The sequence below is a fragment of the Kryptolebias marmoratus genome, linkage group LG1 (assembly GCF_001649575.2).
Source record: "Kryptolebias marmoratus isolate JLee-2015 linkage group LG1, ASM164957v2, whole genome shotgun sequence".
Taxonomy (NCBI): Eukaryota; Metazoa; Chordata; class Actinopteri; order Cyprinodontiformes; family Rivulidae; genus Kryptolebias; species Kryptolebias marmoratus.
The window spans coordinates 30,907,447-30,920,369 of NC_051430.1; the positions used below are offsets into that span (position 1 = coordinate 30,907,447).

The 12,923-nt window shown below is 48.2% G+C and overlaps 2 protein-coding genes across 7 annotated transcripts; one reads left to right on the forward strand and one right to left on the reverse strand.

Annotated features, from left to right (window-relative positions):
* The first annotated feature begins 1,788 nt into the window (after positions 1-1,788).
* Positions 1,789-7,969, forward strand: cntrl (centriolin). 3 transcript variants are annotated; one of them, XM_017425832.3, is made up of 17 exons: positions 1,789-1,923; positions 2,612-2,738; positions 2,839-2,927; positions 3,102-3,224; positions 3,532-3,636; positions 3,730-3,848; positions 4,417-4,669; positions 5,233-5,304; positions 5,399-5,569; positions 5,651-5,809; positions 6,001-6,300; positions 6,431-6,540; positions 6,616-6,745; positions 6,809-6,876; positions 7,236-7,355; positions 7,447-7,510; positions 7,747-7,969. In XM_017425832.3, the coding sequence occupies exons 2-17, from the start codon at positions 2,654-2,656 to the stop codon at positions 7,786-7,788; spliced, it is 2,010 nt and encodes a 669-aa protein (XP_017281321.1). In that variant the 5' UTR covers positions 1,789-1,923; positions 2,612-2,653; the 3' UTR covers positions 7,789-7,969. The 3 variants fall into 3 exon arrangements, with proteins under 3 accessions (XP_017281321.1, XP_037834385.1, XP_037834383.1); XM_037978457.1 differs by having other exon boundaries at positions 6,434-6,540; XM_037978455.1 differs by having other exon boundaries at positions 3,535-3,636.
* On the reverse strand, positions 5,956-12,632 carry tti2 (TELO2 interacting protein 2). Of its 4 annotated transcripts, XM_017425837.3 has the most exons (11): positions 12,486-12,632; positions 11,340-11,844; positions 10,862-11,028; positions 10,689-10,746; positions 10,493-10,621; positions 10,148-10,240; positions 9,870-10,063; positions 8,901-9,044; positions 8,530-8,689; positions 8,015-8,170; positions 5,956-6,081 (listed from the first exon to the last, which is right to left on the reverse strand). In XM_017425837.3, exons 2-10 carry the CDS (start codon positions 11,841-11,843, stop codon positions 8,036-8,038), a joined length of 1,584 nt encoding a protein of 527 aa, XP_017281326.1. In that variant the 5' UTR covers position 11,844; positions 12,486-12,632; the 3' UTR covers positions 5,956-6,081; positions 8,015-8,035. The 4 variants fall into 4 exon arrangements, with proteins under 4 accessions (XP_017281326.1, XP_037834391.1, XP_017281325.1 ...); XM_037978463.1 differs by lacking the exons at positions 5,956-6,081; positions 8,015-8,170 and adding an exon at positions 6,875-7,957; XM_017425836.3 differs by lacking the exon at positions 5,956-6,081 and having other exon boundaries at positions 7,958-8,170.
* Between the last annotated feature and the right edge of the window lie 291 nt (positions 12,633-12,923).

Consider the following 12,923-nt stretch of genomic DNA (forward strand, 5'->3'; position numbering starts at 1 on the left):
AAAAAAAAATAATAATAATAATATTTATTAAATATTTTTAAGTACATTACTTGGATGAACTTTGTTGAACCATGACCATGCTCAGTGCAAAAACTTTATTTGCTGAAGCAACTAGCATATTAGCTATTGATTTATTTTTCTTATTTTTTTACCCGTTTGCTGCACAATCAACAGAAAGTAAGTCAATAATGTGAATATAATTGTTCAGACCATCTCCGAAACCAAAGCACAGTTGAACAGTCATACAAATTATACACATTACATCATGGCTGCATGTCCTCTGTTGACAGGAGAGCTATATTGGTGAGAAAACATTGCTATCTTAAAACATTTCTTGAAATGAGACAAATTTGTTCTTGTTCTAAATCTTTATTGAAGTTCTAAACAAAAAAAGGTACACATTGTAAAACAGCTGAAAATCTGCAGAATTGAACTTGTACAATAATACATGCTTGCTTTGTGGTTATGTCCAGCGCAGGCCACAGTCATCAATTTAGGTTAAGTCAGTTGTCGCCTGAAATTAAATTTTTATTGTCATTAGGGAAAGCTGCACAAACGGAGCACTTTCGAAGTAGCCCACTTTGGTTTGTTTTGGGGCAAGATGGGGAGATGGTGACCTCTGGATGACCTGAAAAATAGTTTTTAATATCTCAGAAACCAAACCTGCACAAACGGAGCACTAACCACTCAGACACGCGGGTGGGGTGTCAGCTTCACTCAACTCCGAACGGCTCCCAGCCTCCAAGAAGCTGTTTGTTTTTTACAACTGATCCTCCAGACATCGCGTCCTTAAAGGAGGCAGCAGGGAGACACCACCTGGACCCGGACCTGGAACTCACTGAACAGGTGCACAGAACACAGACACACCTTAACCAGGAAGTAATTTTCTCCTGGAACTGAAATGGAAAACAGTTACTGAAGGAGGAAAAAGTAAAAATGTTGATTGTATTTTTTACTGCTTCTTATGTGTTTGTGTCGAAGCTTCTGTTCAGCTGTGGCTGAAGGAGAAGTTTTAATTTGGTTCTGTAATTAGCACAGGTGGGTCTCAGGAGACATCTTGTCATCAACTCGTCACAGGTTAAATAAGAAGCTTATTAACCAGCATAACTGACCAGTGATGGAAACTAAAACCACCACAGGCCTAAAAGATGTTACAATCTAGGCTCTAAAACCATTTAAAACAAAAAGGCCAACGGAGAACCCTGGTGGAACCTTGGTGGAACGACAGTTAACCACAGTACTAAAGGTTCTTTAACCAGCACCAGTTCAGTGTCTACAGGACCTGTGAGCAACAAAAGGTTTCAGAGAGGACATTTCACTTCGGTTATCTCAGATTTGTTGAGGGGCAGAAGAAGAGAGAAGACAGCAGTGAGTGTCGGTCCGGTTCTCAACAACGAGTCCATGGAACCACCACATTTTAAATCCTTCACATAAACAAGAATTTTCACAAATATTTAAAACTTAAAAATGTAAATATCATATTATATTATGTATATATTATAATATATATTATTAGAAAAAAAATCTTGTAAAATGACTGTTTTTTTATATCTTCTACAATATCTGAACTGTTTTTATCCCAAACTTTTCCTTATTTGTTTGTTTGTTTCAGGTTTGGAGCAGAAAATGGTTACTGTCTCTTTAAGAAGCCCTGACTCCACCCTCTTCCTGGGAGGCTCAGCTCTACTCCGTTCCTATTGGTCGGTGGTGGGCGGTCATCAAGCAGCCGGCTCTCTGATTGGCTGAGAGGAAGATGTCCTGTGTTGATTCAAAGAACATCAGAGAGACGAGGAGGAGGAGGAGAAGTTTGTAACGGAGAGAAGAAGAAAGGATGAAGCTGGAGACATGAGGAAGATGAGGAGGATTTTACCCATCAGCTCCCTGTGAAGAGGAGGAAGAGGAGGAGGAAGACTTCTGACTGCTGTGAGTACAACAACACAAACAACAACACTCCCCTACAGCTGAGAGCAGCTTCCCATGATGCACTGCAGCTCCCAGCAGGAAACATTTAGTTCAGCAGGACGAGACTTCCTGTTTAGATCGACCCAAACAGGAGGGGTCAGAGGTCAGCCCAGTCATGTGTCCTCCTGTCCCTGAGCCGGACCTTCTGAGTGGAGGAAGCAGAGGAGACAACGTCTCACTTTCAGAAAAGGTTTGTTGCTCTGACAAAGACCGAGGTCCAGAACCCGAGTCTCATCCTGGACTGAACTGTTTTTAATCCATCGTTAAATCTCTGACTGAGGCAGACTGGCTCATCCGGACCTCCGTGTCCTCCACGTCCTCCATGTCATTCATGTCCTCCACGTCCTCCGTTTCTCTGAGCCTCTATGGAGGCTTCAGTGGGTCCAGATCCAGAACCCAGGAAGTAGACAGATCCCAGCACTTAATCAGATGGACTTTAATCAAAATAGGTTTTATAAATCTTTCTGGGTTGTAGTCACAGCTGTACCCGACCTCTGGGTTCTGTTAAACCTCAAACACCCGCCTTAGACCCAGGTTCTCCTGATCCTCCAGGTCCTCCTGGTCTGGTTCTGGTCACCTACAGGTCGTTGTTGTTGCTTGGGTCTCTGTTTAAAAGTGCTTTGCTGTGCTCTGATTGACTCCCTCCCAGGCCCATGTGACGTCACCGCCGTCCGGCAGGAAGCAGAGTGAGATGGAGGGTCGCCTCGACGACCTGCTGTCACGCATCGCCATGGAGACGCAGGAGATCAGAGAGCTGGAGCAGCAGCTGACCGACAGTGAGGAGAAATCCGACCAATCAAAGAGCAGCTCTGAGAACGCAGTCTCTCTGATTGGCTGTTTGACTCACCAGGCGTTTGTCTCGTCTTCGTCCTGCAGGTCAGATCCTGGCCAATGAGGCTCTTCAGAGGGACTTGAAGGACGTGATCTGTGGACTTCAGGAGTACCTGAGAGGACTCAGACTGCAGGTACAAACAGATGGGATCAGACTATACACGGGTAACCGAAGACACCCAGGAGTTAGTCAGAGCCATCTGTGTTCTCCAGGAACAATCGATTACTCGACAGAAACCTGCATCTGAAGGTGAACAGACGAGGCGTTCAGGTGAAATACGACATGAGACTTCCTGTTTGTGTTTCAGGCTCATCGCTCTCAGCAGCAGGTTGACATCTTACAGGCTGAAAACCAGAGTCTGCAGCGCCTCCTGGAGGACGCTCAGAGACACTGCAGGCAGCTGGAGGACACTGCACCAACACACACACAGGTCAGAGTTTACGGCATGTCCTCGAACACAACACCAACACACACACAGGTCAGAGTTTACGACATGTCCTCAAACGCAACACCAACACACACACAGGTCAAAGTTTACAACATGTCCTCGAACACAACACCAGCACACACAGAGGTCAGAGTTTACGGCATGTCCTCAAACACAACACCAACACACACACACACACACACAGGTCAGAGTTTACGGCATGTCCTCAAACACAACACCAACACACACACACACACACACAGGTCAGAGTTTACGGCATGTCCTCAAATACAACACCCTTTGTGTCCAGCAGGTGGAGCTGTCTGCTCTGTGGTTGGAGGCTCAGTCTCTGAAAGACAGACAGGTGGAGCTGGAGGCGGAGCTTCTGCAGCTGAGGGCGGAGCTAACACGGCATGTAAGGCTGCAGGTTTAATTTTACATGTAAAAAACTTGAATCTGTTCGGACCAAATAAAGGAAATAATCCATCAGATTTCTTTCTGTCTGCAGGAAGACTCATCTCTGCAGAGACTTCAGGCCCGGTCGGACCGGACCAGGACCCAGCTGGACCACTTCACAGCTGTTTTATCAGAACAGCAGGAGGACCGGAGGGAACCAGATTTAAACAGGTTGATAAACCCAGGACACAACAGATTAACCATTAAACTACTGGATCGGTCGTTCACTGACTGACCAGGTCCAATCAGAACCAAAATGACCCAATCAAATAAACCAGTCAGAACGGGTCTGAGTGGTTCTGCTTCATAAACGCTGAGTCATCGTTCACCTGTTTTCTTTTTTACACTACAGTTTTTACAATCTATCTCTGCAGCTTTTTATATAAGTTTTAGCTGATGTTCTGCTTCTTTTAGCTTCAGCAGCTCAGTTTCAGCTCCTTCAGCTGATTTCAGCGTTCGTTTTGTTTTAACATTAGTTTTAATTTTTACTTTCTGATCATCTGAATTTAGTTTCACTTCTTTTAATCTTTGTTCTGATTTTTATAAAACAGAGGAACTCCTTTTTGCTTTTAGGTTCTGACAGAAACAAACGGATTAGTTCAAAGTAAAATATTTCAGCACATTTTGAACTTCTTCTGATTGGTTTCTTTATTTTGACAGTTTGATCTGTCAGCTGGACAAAAACCTGCAGCTGTGTCTCTGCTGGGTTTGTCTCAAACTGTCCTCTGTCCCTCATCAGTCCTGAAGACCTGCAGCTCTATGGGACCAGAACCAGCACACAAGCACTGCAGCAGAACCACAGCCAGAAGCACAAATCCAGGCTGCTGACCCAGGACCGGCTGACCCAGGACCAGCAGACCCAGGACCGGCTGACCCAGGACCGGCGGACCCAGGGCCAGCGAACCCACGCTGCTGAGCAGGACAAGCTGCAGAGACTCAGAACAAAGCTGTGCAGATCCGAGAGCAGAACCCGACTCGTTCAGCAGAACCTGGTCAGTAGGTGTCAACCTGACGGGTCATTCTGGGCCTCTGGTACAGTTCTAGGTTCAGAACCTCTGATCCACTCCTCAGTTCTCCAGACTCTGAAGGAGTCGACACAGATCTGTTCCTGGCGTTTAGGAGCCATTTTATACCTGAATTAGGTCAGGTCAAAGGTCAGAGGTACAAACATTCCTCTGAAAATGTTCAGGAGAAATGGAGATAAGAAATAAAACCAGCAGAAGTCCAAAGTAATTTCCTGGAAGAGTCAGCAGAAACATTTGTGTCTCGGTCTCGGCCCGACAGGTTCTGTTAGGAACAGTCTGCACGGAGCTGTCAGAGGTTCTGGATGCGTTCAGAGGCTGACAGACAGGTGGAGGTTCTGACAGAACCCACCCATGGTTTAGATCGTAGCTGTGAGCAGAAACTCAGATTACAGAAAATCCCTCGCTCCACCCTCTTCATCACTGCTGGATGAAGGCAGCTCAGAGAACTGAGACCCGGATCAGAACTTTCTGAGTTTAGTCCAGTTCTGTCCTTTGTGGTTCTGATTGATGGGATGTTGTTGGACCTGCAGGAGGAGCAGCTGGAATCGACCCGTCAGCAGCTTCAGGACGTCGAGCAGGAGAAGGACGCTCTGCAGCAGGAGGTCAGAGGTCACCGCCGTATAAACCTGTCATCACACACTATCCACGATGCAGCAGGCCCAGCCTGGATTGGTTCTGGTTCTGATCTCTGTGCAGCTGCGTTCGCTGAGCGTCGGCCACCAGAGGAGCGTCGAGCGTCTCAGCAGGAAGCTACGGCAGCTCAGGAGGTCCACGAGCGGCGCAGAGCGGCTGGCAGCAGAACAGCTGAGATCCACCACAGAACAGCTGAAGGTTCTGAACGACTCTGTGGACCTGCTGGACCCTCAGGTCAGGACAGAACCAGATCAGATCCTGTTCAATCAGCTGACCCAATGAAACCGGGTCAGAGTTCTGCTTTTATTTCCTCAGGGACGTTTGGACGAGCCGCAGCAGAACCGAACTTCTGTGGAGCAGCTGAAGGCAGAACTGGACCGGGCTCAGAGTCAGAACCACAGACTGAGGCAGAAACTGGACCGGATCAGAACCAGGACCAGGACCGGGACCAGGGCTGAGGATGGAGGACTCAGTGTGAGAACAGTGATCTGGGTTTTTTCAAGCAGAACTCGAGTCTTCTTGTTTGTTTGTTTATTTTCTGGGATTTTTTTAACAAACAAATTTAGATCAAATGAATAAAATAAAAAAGTTAAATTGATTTGATCCAGAAACTAAAATCTGTTTTTCTTCAGTTGTGGAAATAAATCCGTTTTTATCCATTTCAGGTTCCCAGTCTGGTCTCTCAGGGGACTCAGGACTCCGGCCTGGAGCTGCAGTACCTCAGTTCTCCTGACAGGGGGCGACACCTGGAGGGGGAGTGTGTGTGTTCAGAGCCTGCAGAGTCTGATGGCAGCTCCAGAGGGGGGGCTCCTCCTCCTCCTCCTCCTCCTCCTCACCCAGCTGCAGGCCTCTCTGCTGGGATCTGGGACCCTCAGACCCCCCCGATGGGCCCCACCTGGCTGCTCTGTGGCCCTCCAGCAGGGGGCGCTGCTCTGCATTGCAACATCCCCGAGCACAGAGCCACGGTGAGCGTCCACTGCCTCTTAGAAAAATATTAAATGTTCACAGTTTTTGATGCTGTGGTACAACTAAAAACAGCTGATTAACGTGTGGGTTTGTGTGTGTGTGTGTGTGTGTGTGCCTGCGACCCTTCAGCAGGGAGGCGGGTGTGTGTCAGAGTGCGTGCACGCAGAGCGACTGGAGGAAGAGAAGAAGAAGCTGCGGATGGAAACCAAACAGCTCCGACTGAAACTGAGACAAGTCAGGTAACACACACAGGTAAAAACAGTATCACCTGCCTTTCACTGGCCCTCAGCTTAAACACGTGTGTGTGTTTACAGGTGTGTGACGCAGGTGTGTGATGAGGTGGAGTGTTTGGAGAAAACTCTGCTGAAGAGACGAGCGGAGCTTCGAGAAGCAGACAGGCTGCTGCTGGAGGCTCAGAGCAGCCGACACACGGCCCGGGGACAGGTAAACAAACAAACAGGAAACAGGTGACCCCAGGCCCTGCTCTGATTGGTCCGTCTCCTTCAGGCCGCCGTTCTGCAGCTCAGACTTCAGGACAGCGCCACCTGTCTGCTGGAGGCTGCACAGCATCTCAGGTAACCTTTGACCTCAGCAGAGAGCTGCTCTTCTGTCATCTTTTTAAATTCACTTTATTCATCTTTTATCTTTCTGTCATTTATCATTTTCTACTCTTTGTTGTTTGGTGTATTCTGAATCTTTGATAATGATGTCTGTTAGCAAAATATCTGATGAGCCTCTGAACGGATTTCAGTGAAACTTTCAGAGTCAGTGCAGTTAAAGATGGCCGCCGCAGCTAATCGACCTCAGAAAGCGCAGAAATTTAGTTTTACAGACTGAGTTTGGTTGTAGCTGAGAGTCGTTCTGAGGTCATACATAAACAGGCAGCGGGCGATAGGCATTCCTCTTCATCGCCGTCATGTGATCTGCTTCGCAGGGAGCTGCAGGAGGAGGCAGAGCAGCTGAGGAGGAGGAGGCATGAAGAGGAGGAGGCTCTGAGGAGCCGACATCAGGATTTCCAACAGCTGGAAGACAAGATCCAGACAGCTGCTGACAGGTGAGACACCTGCAGCCTTTCACAATAAAACGTCACAGGAAGGCTTTTAATGTGAAGTTGCATCGTGTTTTCTGTGTGTGTGTGTGTGTAGACTGGCTGATTTGCTGTCAGACTGTCAGGAGGCTCAGAGGAGTCTGGACTCCCTCACCTGTCAGGTAACGTCAGCCTCCTGACCTTCAGGGGGCGCCGTTCTGCCTCACAAACTGTTTTTATTGATTAGCAGAAAGATTTTAAAGGGGATACCTTCAAAGACACGAGATGCTTAGCTTAGCTTAGCATAAAGACTGGAAACGGATGGAAACTGTTAGCATGCTTCAGAAAAGTTCAGTTTCTTGTTATAAACTTGTTTTCAGTAAATCGGTGATCTGAAGGAACTGTTTGGGTTCTTCAGGCCCGGCGGCGCCGCCGTCTGTGGAACCAACAGGAGAACTGAACCGTGAGGCTTCTGGAGATTAAGGAGAGCTGACTGGGACCCAAACACAGACCAGACCTGCTGCTCAGAACCACAGACCTGCAGGTTTCATCGTTCTGAGGAGTCCGAGCGGCTCGACGACCAATGAAAACGCTCGGATCTTAAAACCAGACGGGTCGAAGAGCAGAACCTGTTTCATAAGTTATATAAAAAAAACTTTATTAATAACGTCATTAAGAGTTCTGACCCTGCAGATCTGCGTTCCTGTTCAAGTGTCCGTCTGTCCCAAAGCTTCGCCTTCAGGTGTGACAGGTGAGCTGCTTCGCCTCTCTGCCGTCGCTGTTGCCAGGCAACCGAGAACCTTGGCGCTGCAGCAGCTGCTGTCGACACGCTGCAGGCGCCGCTGACGGACAGGAAGGTAAAAATGAAAGAAGAAGCAGATTATTCTACAGAAACGACAGCGCCACCTGCAGGCGGAGTCTTTCTGCCAACATCATTTATTTTCTTTATTTTAAAGTATTTAACTTATTTTTCTCATGTAACTTTTTTCCAACATTTATTGAATCTGTAAGACTCTAAACATTTTATATTTAAAACTTGTTTCCAATAAAATCTGTAAATATTTGTCGTGTTTTGCTCCTTTTTTTGACGTACGAATCTTAACGTTTACATCGGCCTAAAATCAACTTTCAGCTGCTTCCTGTTTGAATTTGATTGGCCGAGCCTCCTGAACAGGAAGTGCTCTGACACCAGGTGACTCACCTGCACGCGTCCGTGCGAACAGGCGTCCAGCAGCTGGATGGAGGCGGAGCTTTGAGCCATCAGCTGCTGTCGAACCGAGTCGTCGAGGCTCGAGTCCGACGAGACGTCGACCAGCAGACGCAGCAAACAACGCAGGAGCGGGTCGACGCGACACGCCATCCTGAGGGTCAGAGGTCAGCCAACAAAGACAGGAAACAAGTTTTGAACGCCTGAACTGAAACTGGTTCTAAGGAACCACAAAAATCCAACCTGGCAGCTAAAAACTAATAAAATACGTTCGGACTTCAGCTCTGAGCAGGAGAAGGTGGAGACCTTCATCCATCCTGGGTAACACTGATGGTGTGTGAGTGTGTGTGCGCGTGTGTCCGCACCGTGGCCACGCCCCTCTGGTCGTTCCCTGCAGCGCCTCCAGGATCTTCAGCCGGCTGGTCTCCTCAGGTGGATCCCTGACCTCCAGGTATCCCAGCACCACTCGCTCCACCCGCCGCAGGTGTCTGCACACGGCCACGCCCATCCTGCGCATGGAAAACAAACGCACCTGAGACACTGTCGTAAGCCCCACCCACCTGCTGGAGGGCCTGAACAGGAAGTGAACAGGTGTGTTACCTGTTCACTTCCTGTTCAGACTGAAGAGCAGCTGGAGGCTTCTGGAATGAAAACAAATAAAAACATTTTAAATCTAAACGCTGAAGCTCAACTTTAACAAAAGCTAAAATGAGCAAAACTGTAGCTAAAACCAGTAAAACAGCAGCCGAAGCCAGGTGGATGAAAACCGTCTAAATCATCAGAATAGTAGCTAAAAGCTTAAATTCATGAAATAAAAAGCTAAAATAAGATAAAATTCAATAATCTGAGTTTAAATGAAGCTAAAAAAGCTAAATAAAGTCTAAAAGTCACAGCACTGATCTTGTCAGTGAGGTGGGGTTTGTTCTGTAACCGGAGGGTTGCTGGTTCGAGTCCCCGCTCCGTCGGTCTCAACCGTTGTGTCCTTGAGCAAGACACTTCACTTCAATGTATGAATGAGTGAGTGACTGTAGTGTGAAGCGCTTTGAGGTCCTCAGATTACATAAAGAGCAAAAGAAGTGCAGACCGTTTACCATTACCTGAATGAGCCGAACATTTGATACCTGAATGGTTAAAACAGCTAAAGGTGAGCTGAAGTTTGATGCAGAAAAACAAACTTTAAATTCTGAAACTGACCCCAGTTCAGCTGCAGCGCCCCCTTCTGTGTGAGAGGAGCGCTGCAAACTGAGTTAATAAAAATTCTTTAGCTTCCTTTGTTGCTTTTAGCTCCAGAACTCGTCTCCGTGTTCTGTGATGAAAAACAAAATCAAACGCACCTCTCCACGTAGAGCGGCAGAGCCGAGGCATAGACGCGTCGCAGCACCACCTTATGCTCCACCTCCATGTGGGTCAGGACCAGGCCCAGCACGTCGTCGTGGTGACAGGACTTCCTGCGCGAGGAGGCGGGGCTGAGTGAGATGGGGGGCTTCTCCAGAACCAGCAGCAGGTCGAGGAGACAGGAGAGGACGAGCTGCCGGGACAGAGAGGGGACGAGGACACTGAGCATGTGCAGTGAGGGTGTGTGTGTGTGTGCGTGTGTGTGTGTGCGTGTTACCTGGATGACAGCAGCCTCGCTCGTGTACAGGTGTTTGAACAGAGCCTGATACAGAACCTCAGCTGTGTTAAACTGACGAAGATCTGCAGCAGGCTGAAAACACATCATCATCATCACCATCCTTATCATCATCAGTCTGACACACAGCAGTCATCGTTGTTTAAATGTTAATAAATTTCATTTTTCCGTTTTCTTTAACTTTTAGCGGCCATGCTGGTCCTTTTAGCTTTTAACTAGCTCGTTGCTACGTTTAGCTTCCAGCTGGTGTTCAGCTTCTTTCAGCTCTAACGGCTCGGTTTCAGCTTCACCCAGGACCAACTGACCCAAACGAGGAAATGTTCTGACCGTGTTCAGCACGATGTGGTGCAGGCAGCGAACTCCCAGCATGCAGTTCTCTGGCTTGTAGTGGTCGTTGAGCAGGAGGGAGGGGGGCAGGAGGCGGGGCAGGTGGGGGGACAGGAAGGGGCGGGTCACCTGTAAGAAACGGAGACGTGTGGATTAATGACATAAGGCCTGAGGAAAGGTCAAAGGTCAAACTGACCTGCAGGAGGGTCCATCCAAACACCAGCTTCACGGCCTCACAGCGCTGCCATGAATCCCTGCGAGACAATCAGAACCAATCAGAACCCGGTTCACACAAACAGGTTCTGAAAACAACACTTCCTGCAAAAAGATGTTCACAAAACAACAGAGAGGTCAGAGGTCAAGTCTCACTTAGTGAGCTGAGGCTGCAGGAGGTCCAGGACTCCTCCCAGAATCCCTCTGTTCTCCCCGTCCCCCATCAGGAGGTGGGCGGAGTCTGTCCAGCTGCCCGCCCTCAGCAGCGCCCCGTTAAGGCGCCGTGCCGCTGTCCTGGAGGCGGCGCTGGTCCACGCCTGATCCTGCAGCAGAAACACACCTGAGCGGTCAGCAGAACCACAAGATGATGTCATCCCTGATGAGCCAATCAGATTTGAGCTTTAATGCTTTGAACTGCTGCGCCGAACCAAAGGTTTAAATATTAGTGACTCACAGAGATGACAGCAGGACTTCAAAACAAACGTCACTCTGATGCTGTGAGCTGGAGTTGGTGCTGATGCTGACGGACTCGTCAGGCTGAGCCAGTCAGATGTTTTTAGAGTTTCATCTAAAAACTGTCAGCATCAGCACCGACTCCAGCTCACAGCATCACGCAGGAAGTTCGCTGACTCACCTGGAAGTGTGTGACAGAGAACACGCAGATGGGTGGAGCCACAGCAAAAAGCAGCCTGGTCAAACTGCCTTTGGCCCCGCCCCCTCCATCCCAGTGTCCCAGCAGTGCTGTGAGGGCGGAGCTTACTGCCACGGCTTGACTCGGAACGCTCTGATAGGCTGCAGTGTTCAGAGAGCTGCAGTCATCCTCACAGAGAGGCAGAGCTGCACAGCCAATCAGAGCGCCGATCACAGAGCTGTACGCCTCCTGAAGCTCCGCCCACCTGCTGTCTTGATCATCTGAGGCCAGAGAGAACAGCCAATCAGGATCTGCGGCCTGGAAGACCTGCTCCACTTGACCAATCAGGGAGCTGCTCTCAGAGGGTTTATCAGCTGCAATAATCAGCTTCTTCTGCAGCCAAGAGAGGAGCTCTGTGATTGGAGGAAGAGGAGGAGATGGGCGGGGCTTCCCTGATGAGGGGGAGGAGGAGAGATGAAGGTGATGAAGGAGAGATGAGAGCTCCATCCTGAGGAGGAGGAAGAGATGAGGATGAGAAAACTGGTCCTGTTTGTTGTAAACAAAAACAATATCTGACGACAAACAAACAATTAAATAAATGATGTTAAAGGAAAAGGAAAGTTTAAACAAACTACAAAAAACGGGCAAAAAGACAAAACAGCAACTGAACGTATAAATGATCATAAAGAAACAAAACATTTAAGTTTTAAACAAACAGGAATGCATATCACCCGCCGTGTTACTCTCAGCTCATCTGATGATGGACTCGTTTCAGTCAAACCTTAAACTTAATTAATGATAATCTGAAACAGTCAGTATGAGCTGCTCATGACTCTCAGCTACTACCACTCAACAGCTGTAAAACTGAATTAAAACACAGCTGCGTGTGGCGGCCATCTTAAATGAGGTTGTAATGAGGTTGGATGTTCATCCAGTGACATTAAAACACTTCCTGAGGGTTTAACATTTATGACATATTTTGCTAACAGACAGCAGCAAACAAACCTTTGAACTGGAAACCATGGATGAACTGGATTTTACAGACAACCCTCTGTAAACAACAACAACAAACAACAACACGCTGCTTGTTGTTTATTGTTTGTTTGTTTCATTAAAACAGCGAACAGTCTCGTGCAGCTCGGCTCGAACCTGAGATCAGCCGCTCCTCTCCGGTTCGTCCTCCTTCATCTCCGACAAACTTTGTTCAGATTTAAACCGCAGCGCGTGCAGCCAACGGCGGAGCATTAACGGGACGGACCGTGTGCGTCCGCTAAACTCTTCCGGCTGGGTGCAAACTCCTTACCGCCATCTGTGGTTCCGGGAAACAAACGGGAAGGTCTTTCTTTTCCCGCGGACTGATGATCGCCCGCCTGGTGTTGGCGGGCGATGATGTTTTTGTGTGCGTGTGTTCATCTGTTTGTTTGCTAGCTTATTATGCTATCCTGAACCCCTGGACGAATTTTAATGAAACTTTCAGAAAGTAATCACCTGATCTTTGGAGTCAAGATGGCCGCCACTAACTGACTAATTCTAACTCAGCTAGTTTCACAGATAATGGACTAAAATTGAGCTGAATGTTCCCTACAT

What these genes read in the sequence shown, in the direction of transcription:
- tti2 (XM_017425837.3), bottom strand. Translation starts at nt 11,843, where the DNA reads ATGGAGCTCTCATCTCTCCTTCATCACCTTCATCTCTCCTCCTCCCCC. An exon ending in CTGCAGCCTCAGCTCACTAA is followed by an intron (nt 10,747 to 10,861) that starts GTGAGACTTGAC and finishes ATTGTCTCGCAG; the next exon opens with GGATTCATGGCAGCGCTGTG. An exon ending in GCGAGGCTGCTGTCATCCAG is followed by an intron (nt 10,064 to 10,147) that starts GTAACACGCACA and finishes CTGTCCCGGCAG; the next exon opens with CTCGTCCTCTCCTGTCTCCT.
- cntrl (XM_017425832.3), top strand. Translation starts at nt 2,654, where the DNA reads ATGGAGGGTCGCCTCGACGACCTGCTGTCACGCATCGCCATGGAGACG. An exon ending in GACTCGTTCAGCAGAACCTG is followed by an intron (nt 4,670 to 5,232) that starts GTCAGTAGGTGT and finishes TTGGACCTGCAG; the next exon opens with GAGGAGCAGCTGGAATCGAC. An exon ending in GACACACGGCCCGGGGACAG is followed by an intron (nt 6,746 to 6,808) that starts GTAAACAAACAA and finishes CGTCTCCTTCAG; the next exon opens with GCCGCCGTTCTGCAGCTCAG.